Source organism: Haplochromis burtoni, unplaced genomic scaffold (assembly GCF_018398535.1).
Source record: "Haplochromis burtoni strain Fernald_Lab_line unplaced genomic scaffold, NCSU_Asbu1 Contig_562, whole genome shotgun sequence".
In the NCBI taxonomy this organism is placed as follows: Eukaryota; Metazoa; Chordata; class Actinopteri; order Cichliformes; family Cichlidae; genus Haplochromis; species Haplochromis burtoni.
This window is the reverse complement of record NW_024582923.1, coordinates 23635-32415: the sequence shown is the minus strand read 5'-3', so window position 1 is coordinate 32415 and position 8781 is coordinate 23635. Positions and strand designations below refer to the sequence as shown.

General features: G+C 40.8%; 2 protein-coding genes across 2 annotated transcripts; one reads left to right on the top strand and one right to left on the bottom strand.

The window, feature by feature from the left end:
- Positions 1-3793, top strand: LOC121812387 (tectonic-1-like; the record flags this gene model as incomplete). The annotated part of the gene is made up of 7 exons (XM_042214440.1): positions 1-159; positions 1078-1203; positions 1775-1840; positions 2483-2679; positions 2774-3004; positions 3305-3395; positions 3483-3793. Coding segments are annotated over 7 exons (1017 nt in total), but the record flags the coding sequence as incomplete, so codon positions are not given.
- On the bottom strand, positions 3788-8550 carry LOC102307103 (hydrogen voltage-gated channel 1). Its single transcript, XM_005948268.3, has 6 exons — positions 8436-8550; positions 7248-7472; positions 6364-6468; positions 6052-6283; positions 5514-5626; positions 3788-4174 (listed from the first exon to the last, which is right to left on the bottom strand). Exons 2-6 carry the CDS (start codon positions 7419-7421, stop codon positions 4118-4120), a joined length of 681 nt encoding a protein of 226 aa, XP_005948330.1. The 5' UTR covers positions 7422-7472; positions 8436-8550; the 3' UTR covers positions 3788-4117.
- Positions 8551-8781: the final 231 nt, after the last annotated feature.

Below are 8781 nucleotides of genomic sequence, written 5' to 3'. Positions count from 1 at the left end.
TATGAGTCCCTGCTGTTGCTGGAGGTTGTTCCTGTGGTGGTGTCTTCAGTCATCCTACAGTCTGCAGATCGCACTCAGACTGAGCTGAAGGTCACAGGTGGAGGAAACATCAGTCCTGTTCTCATCAACCCCACCCTCTGTGGTAATGTGGTGCTGAAGGTGGGTCACACACACTGGAGTTTATTTCTCACTTCCAGCATGAAGAAACGGTTGACACACATATTTGACAGCCATTAGCATACAATGTTGACTGACTTACATAACATAGTATAATAAATATAGCATAAATATATTATACAGTGAAACATCCTGTAATGTTGTTAATTTGTGACATTTAGTTAGTTTTTTTAATTAGACCTGTAGTTCCACTGAGTCATCCACCTGTGGAAAATATCACACCTATCTGTGTTGACGTCTTTGCTGTGCTCTCCACAAACACAGGAGATTTTTTTTCTGAAAAGTAAAGTCTACAGATGTGACCACATTACACTCTGGTTTAAAATTGTGTGCAATAGTCAGAAATATCCTCTTCCTGTTTTCTCTTTTCTGGATGATGATGATGACGAGTCCGTGTAGCCTCGCCTCTGTCAGTGCGCCCCAGGGCGGCTGTGGCTACAACGTAGCTGCCATCACCAGTGTGTGAATGTGTGTGTGAATGGGTGGATGACTGGTTGTGTAAAGCGCTTTGGGGTCCTGAGGGACTAGTAAATACAGGCCATTTACTCCACACAAACACACAGGCACGCAGTCATTTCAGAGAGATGCAAAAGTCTGGACATAGGCACGCACACCCAGACATGCCTGTGTTGTCAGTTATCTTTGGAGGTGGGACGTGAAAGTACATTGAGGCAATTCAAACACAATCAACTTTCCAAAAGGGAAACATCTTATGCTTTTCCAGTGACGCGTGCACCTAATTGTATTTCCATGTCTGGTGCCATTCCCTTACATCTAAATGAAGCAATCTAAGCAATACTAAGTCTTTATTTGTTAACCACCCCAACACTTCCTATTTAAAAGTTATATGCAAAAATAAGTTAATTGAAAGTGTGTAATTAGAAAATTATGTCTCCTCAGGTTCTCTATGTGATAAAGTACAACCCACAGGGTAAGATAGAAAATGCAACGGTGTCTGTGGTGCTTGGATTTGTAACTGAAGCTGTGCTGCATTTGGAACAGGAGTTTCAGGTCACGTACATCCAGGTAGTATATTCAAACAAACCTATCTATGTGTAATGGTTTATTTTTTTGGAACAATCAGTCACAAATGTTTTAGCCCCTCACAAAAGCTGGCTAAAATATCCTTATTTAAGTAGCGTGTGGGTGAGGCTGCTTTGCCAGACTTGTGGACATGAGGTGATGATGTTAAGGATGAAAGTGGGATGTTTGAGTTTACCTGTACATATCCTAATTATCTGAAACTTTGAGCATTTTAATGTGAACATTCACCACTGTACGTGACAGTAAATAAGGGAAGCAGAACAGGTTCAACACAGCTTGTAGTTGTATTACTTTGACTTCAAAACTATGATTGCCAGCTTGTCTTCTGTCTCTGTGTTGTGTACTTCCACAGCAATTCACTGGTAGAGATCAAATCAGGTGCTGTTAGAATGAGGGGATTTGTTGGTTTCACAGATTTGTTCATTTTAATCGCTCTACATTTCTTCCTTCTGAGAAAGACTGCAAGAAGTGTTTAGTAATTTAGGAAAACATGTTACTCCTTGACCATTCACTAAATCTGAGTAACGCTCTGTGTTTTGTGTCTCCTAAACAGGCAGATGGGGGGGACGTGAATGTCCACTACAGCGGAAATCCAGGTTATGTGGTCGGCCTGCCGCTTGTGTCTTATTAAGTGAAAACTAGAGATCAAAGTAGTTTAAAAAGGTTGGAAACAGACCTCAACGAATAGATATAAATATAAGAAGTACAAAAATAAAATAAATAAAGACAAAATTATTTTTTTAAGTTGAAAGATTTCAGATTTCAGACTGGCTTGTGGTTCAGAGTTTCTAAAAATGAAAAGGGAGGAAGAGCTTTTAGCTCCGTTTAGGTTCAGGAGACAGACACTTTCTCTACTTTTAAGATAAAGAGTGATACAAAATATAGGCACGTGCTAGTTGAAAACTTTCCCAGGACACTTCTCCATTATCCTTTTTCATTTCCCAGGCGTTTATGTGCCACTACTGCATGTCATAACTTTTGTTTTCTCTCTCCTGTGTCTTTCTTTTTAAAAATTTGTTCAGCGTCCATGGTCTCTCCATGCTCTTTACTATCAACCCCTAACTAGCCGTGGCAGAGTATGATTTTGTTGGAACTTTCTGTTAAAAGAGGGTTCTTCCTTCCCGCTATCGCCGAGGCTGCCCGTAGGGCATCATCTGATCGTGTACTGTTGCTGGCTCCTTAGCCGTGTGAAACACAGAGACAATTGTTGTTGTAAACTGAAGCTCTATAAATTAAACTGAATTTCAGTGGTTGATGAAAGACGTGTAATGTTTTGATGTTCTCTAAGAACCAGGATTTGTCCATAACATTCCTCTCCACTGGGATTGTCAGAAGCATTGACCTCAGAGACGCTCTGTCTCTGCTCCTCAGCACTGAGGACCAGGACTGTCTGCAGGGTCCACATCAGCGCTCACCTGTCCTCTTTGGTCACGACTCTGTGTCTGGCTGCCTGTTAAGGCACATCATCCTCACATTTTATTCATCACACTTAATGTAACAAACGCTGTTTTTTCTTTAAAATTTCTGATGGCAACGTTTTTCGATCCTGCAGGTTGGAAGATGGTGTAAATTGCACTATTGTCTCGCAAGAGCTTCTAGGAATTTTGAGAGGATTTAACTATCCTTATTATGTGGCTTCCTTTGGAAACTCCCGCCTGGACAATCTCCTGGACTGGGTGCAGATCAAGACCAACTTCAATCCCACAGTGAGTGAGGTCAAACAAGGGGCACAGTATCTTACGATGATCACTGTCATTGCACTGAGTGATGAGTCAGATGCTCTAAATTGAGGTCTGAGGTCTTAAACAGAAGTGAATTCACAGTAAAATATTTAGTATACACATCCAGAAATGCATATACTATTATATATTGTACATATATTTATTAGTTTCAGATGTAGCCATTCTTGTATTTTGCTTGTTTACATTCTTGTATTTTGCACAACTCTGTTGCTTGTGAAGCTCGCACACAAGAATTTCACTCACATGTGCTGTACCAATGTACCTGCACATGTGATGTGACAATAAAAGTGATTTGATTTTGATTGTAGAGCTCCAAGTTCACACCCATTGTACTCACTTAGAAATAAATGGACCAATTACGGATCCTTCGTGAATCCTCAAGCACAGATTGTGAGCATCAAAGAAGTAATTCAGAGCAACACCAGCAGTTTGGTAAGACATCATTTCTGTCGGAGCATTTATAGCAGAAAAAAACTGCAAGCAGAGAGAATCATTTGTACTGTGTGTATTCTCACACAGACCCTGTTGTCCAGAGGCAGCAGTGTCCTTCCAATCAGAAGCTCAGTGGCCTTCATCCCAGTATCTGCTGCTGCTCTTCCTGGTTACAGGGCCACACCTACCATCAATGCCAAACTGCCCTTTGACTTCTTCTTCCCTTTTGTTTGATCCAACTGCAGCTTTCACTTATTTAAGCTTCCCCATAAACACTGGTACAGTGTGTGGTCATCACTAGTACTGTTATTGGACCATCAGTCTGCAACTGTGTATTGTGTGAATAATGTACATCTGAGTTTTCCCTTTTTTATAATAAAATTTAATACATGGTTTCACATTCGTTTCTCAGTTCTTGAAATCAATGGTTTAAAATTGTTCTAACAGGTCATACAGAACTCCAAAATCACATTAAGATGTAGTTTTATGTACAAGTTATCGTTCTGCCTTTCACTTATTTACAGGTGCTTTAGGCTTTATGGCATGAAAATCACTAACATGTATATACTGGAAATTCATGATGCAAGTGCAGTCCCTTAATTTGTCTCCATCACCACAAGGACAGGAATGATGACATTAAATCTCAGTGCAGTTAGTACTAAACCATTAAATGTTCTGCAGCATGTGGGTACAAGTAGCTCTGCAGCAGTGAGCTTGTTGAGCTAGACGTCTATGCCGTGCTTCTTGAGGAGGGCTTTCAGGTTGTCGTTCTCTTGTGCCTGAAAACACAGACAAGAATCACCTTGTTACTCACTGTAGGCCTTCGTGCCACATACTTATGTGACAATATGAAGGAGTGAAGCCTAAATTGCTAAATAACAGACACCTTTCTGTATTACTGCTGTGAAATTTGCAAAACAGACAAAAAGTAAAATAAGTTATAATAAATATATCTGATATTCCCCGTGCACAGAATAACAGTCACCACTTCCTCAACAAGAAAGGAAATACCAGACAACAGTACTGGTTTAGTTTATAGATGCATTTGAATATATACTGTGTATATAATTTATGTTTTTTACTAATTTTAATTTTATTGAGTGTCTGTATCGTCTTAGCTGTTTTACTGCTACAATGCCAATGAGGATTCTGATACTGACCTAAATGTGCATGGAGATCTTATCAGTAACTGTATTCATCACTCAGTCAGCAGCATTACAGTTCTGCCTTCTACTGCCTGAAATCCAAAGCAGGACTGAGTGTGTTGTGAACGATCTGCCATCATTACTGCAGTTTTTGTGGAATTCCAGGCTCAAAGAGTTCCCCCACTGGGACTGTCCATTTGGGAACTTGGTGTTTTCATTTGTTTTAAGCGGCAAGCTAACTAAGGATAATGTTATCCTACTGTAACTGTGAGCTCGTTAACATTAAAAAACAGAATGAAAGAGTGACTAGAACTAAACAAAGCTTTAAAAAAAGAAAAGGTCAACGTTTGCTTTCGTCATGAGTTTGGCTCATATCGGTTCACTTTAGCTCCCTAATAATGTTACTAAAAGAGTCACCTCTCTGTCCTCACACCAGAAGGAGTGAATCTAAAGTATGAAGCTTTTCTGACTTTGCCACACTTCTGGAAAACTCTCGAAGTTGAATCCTGAAGCAGTGAATGAGGTGACATCTCTACTAAGAACCTGAGGGACCTCGTCCTCAAGGTCAAGGTCAGATTTTTATGAACACAAGAACGAGGCTAAGTAGCACGAGGGCATCTACTAAAACTCTCAGACAAGCTTGTAGCCCAGCGACATTAACCAATCAAGGTCAGAGGTCAGTTTTTCTGAAAATCTGAGGATTTTTGAATTTATACCATAGGTGCATCTACTAGGAGGCTGAGGAATGACACCAGTATTTTTATGGACAGGAAGTGTGTCACCGGGATGTCATTCTCTAGATAACGTCACACAAAACAAGATAAGAAAAGAAACTGACTTTTCGGTAACCAGGCAGTAATCTGTAATCTCTGTGCAGGGGTGAAAGATTCCTGACACACTAAGCATCTCACAAGACATAAGTAGTCCAAGCCTGCCATTAGCAGCAATAATCTTCATGAATATTTGACATCACCAGTTTATCACTGCGCTCCTGTAGCTCAGTGACTCTTTGAACCAGGTGGTCATAGCTTTCCTTCAGCTTGTGAACCTTCTGGTCTGCACGGTTCTTCACTGACACTAGGATTCCTACAACAAAATAAAAAATGGTCAGCATTTTAAACTTTGCCCTGCTAATCATGACATCTGGAACTTAACATCAGTCATTTTGATCTCATATAAAAACAAAACCTGCAAATACAACAATGTGAAAAAAATATTTTAGTGGGCCACCATTGTGCTTTCTGAATAGTGACGTCTAATGTATTTTACATTCCCAGTCTGCTTTGCAGCAAGATAAAAATGTATTCTGTTAGCAATTTGAACATGAATGTACATAGCAGACAATCAAAATGTGAATGTAAATGAAGACGATCATAAAAGAGAGGAGGCAAGAGGAACTCAGAGACATGTGACGTCGTTGCATCATTGATGAGCTGATTAAATAATCAGAGCCATGACCGTTAATTTATCATTTCATCCATTTCCTGTGAACACTGCAGAGTGGCACTGACCGTTGATAATCCTGGCTACCCTCCAGAGTCGGAGCAGGATCAGAAGACCTATCCCATCAAAGGCGTCCTCATGGAAGATGAAGACAATGTCCAAGATGAAAGACACTATCACCACAAAACCATCAAACACCTCGAATTTGTGCAGGAAGAATTCCAAGCGGTATGCAAACATCTTCCCAGCCAGCTCCAACATGAAGAAGGTGAGAACAGCCAAGCTCAGGTAGTGAAAAACCTGAAAAACACATAACGGTGTAGTAAAATCTCAGTAATACCCATGGGATGTTTCTTAGACTGTGAAGAAAAGTTGCTTGCCTCTGGAGCAATGTGGCCATGCTCGAGCTTGATGACAGCCAGATCTATAAGCAACTCAGCCAAGACAAAGATGGCATCCAGGATTACCAGACACACAACCAACACCTGCAAGCAGAGACAGTTACGATGTCAGCTTCTATTAGTTTTCAAAGTAAAAGAAAAAAACTGTGGTGGAAGGTACTTGAGCTCAAAACCAGTTGTAGTTGAACTAAATCTAATATCTGACATTGTGCAGAAAATAAGGTCCTCTTGCTTTAAACTTTCTTGTCTTTTGCTGCACTTTGAGGATAAATATGGAACAATAGCTGAGTTATAAACTGCTACAGTTAAAAGGACGCTAATTCTGCATAGCCCATTGAATACCTGTGTTTCACTGTTCTATGGCATAATCCAGTCAATATTCAAAAAATGATGAGGAATCCTCTGAAACACTTGTTACCCGTAACTGTGGGATCAAACCACCAAGCTTCTGATTAGAAGATGACCTGCTCTACCTCCTGAGCTAAAGCCACCCCACTGGTCAGAACAAAACTTCGATAAAGGCACGTAAACGAGAATGAGTAGTTTGTAGACTGGGGGAACCTATATAGATGAGAACCATAAGGAGCGTGTATGGAGGCGTGGTCAGACGCCTGACTTCTGTTACTCTAAATCTCCAAAACAACAGCAGCCGCTTTAAAAGCTGTCCAGACATGACTGAGATGATGATCTCGAACAGAAGCTCAACCAAATTTACATTTTTTTATTTTTATGGACTTTTCCTGGAATCGTTTGCCCACCCTCATATTTCTCTGTCATTGTAATAGCTTAGTAGCTTTGGCAGACTGGAAGGCTCAGACAACAGTTTCTTTGGTACATTTTCTGAAAAGACTTCAGCGACATACCTGGAAACGTTCTGAGCTGTAGAGCCTCTTGAATGAATCCCTAAATGTTAACGTAACTGGAAGCTGTGCCGTAGCCGGACTCAACTCCTCACTGGAAACATGCAGTTCTTCCTCGTCGCTATGGACCACATGCTGGTCCCCCACAGCAGTGAAATGCTTCAGGTACCGAGACATGATGGCAGGTTGAGGGATGAAGAGAGAGGACCACGTCCCACTTCAGCGCACCTTGGAGAGAAGAACACAAGTGTGCATTTCACTTTAAAGCCATGAAGTGTGGAGCCATAAACCGACATTTTGCAAGCTGTAGTTCATAAAGTTGAGCAATGTTGCAGGTTCCACTTATGACCAAAAATGGCATATGTTCAAAATGCTGTATACCTTCTCTACAGATTTCTCCATGTTAGTCAATCCCAGTTTACTTCTCCTTTTTTAATATTTGCAACACGCTACTGACAAACCAACTTTTTGGTATAGCATACAAAGGAAGCTGAGGAGCCTGCTTATCTATCCCCACACCCCACTCAATAGATCTGGAAGGAAAAGTCATAAGACTGGTTTGGTTATCATGAAAATCCATCCTATCAAAATGTCATGATATCAAGACAGAAGGGGTGTTGAGCCCAGAGCTCTACAGGCTAATTATGAACCAGCTATGGGTGCTCTGTTCTTCAACGATAATCAAGTGCCAGAAGCACCAAACCCCAGACATTCTTCATTAACTGCAGAGCTAATAATAGTACATCTTAAATGTACTACAAACAGTTCCGCAAAGTTAATTTTAATTTCACTACTACTAACACACTTCATTTTTCATATGCGTTAATCTGTGATGTGATGGAAGATGCGCAGCAGAACACGGAATTTTCTAGCCTTACTCCAACGCAAATGGTCATTTTACAGGCGTTTTAACTATACTGGCGTAGCACTTAAAAGTACAAGAAGTCAGAAAGTAAAATTTCCGACTAAGAGATTCTGCAGCACTGAGCGCAGCTTTGTCGCTTTAGGTCTGCTAGATTTTTCTGTTTATGCGTCTCAGACGTTGGCAGGAGGCTGAAACTCGTGATAGGCACGTCCATCCCTTTTACTTTTGCCAAGTAAGCATTTTACTACTGAGAACAGCGCTGGCCGGACTCTGCACAGCGGAAGCTGTTGTTTGGTTTACACGAATAAACGGTGACAGCAGCTTACCTTTACCTTCCACCTTCTCCTTTGGCACTTTCAACGCTCCTCTCAGAGAAAGTTACTCGGCGTCAAAAAAAACAAAAACCCAAAGAACCTCAAAACTCCGCCTCCGTCTTCAGACCTTCCTCCGCCCGATTCTGTCCACCTACCCGCCCCCGCCCGTTTTTATTTGTTTTGTTTTATTTTGTTACCTAATATAAAAAGTTTATTTCGTTATAGTCCATTTCATAAAGCTATACAAATCTTTGAGCAAAACTGAAATATTGCTGACAAAAAGCTCTAGAACAGCTGCCCCTTTCCCCGCTTGCATTGTTGCTCTAATTTTCTTTCTACTCCAGAATAGCAACACTAA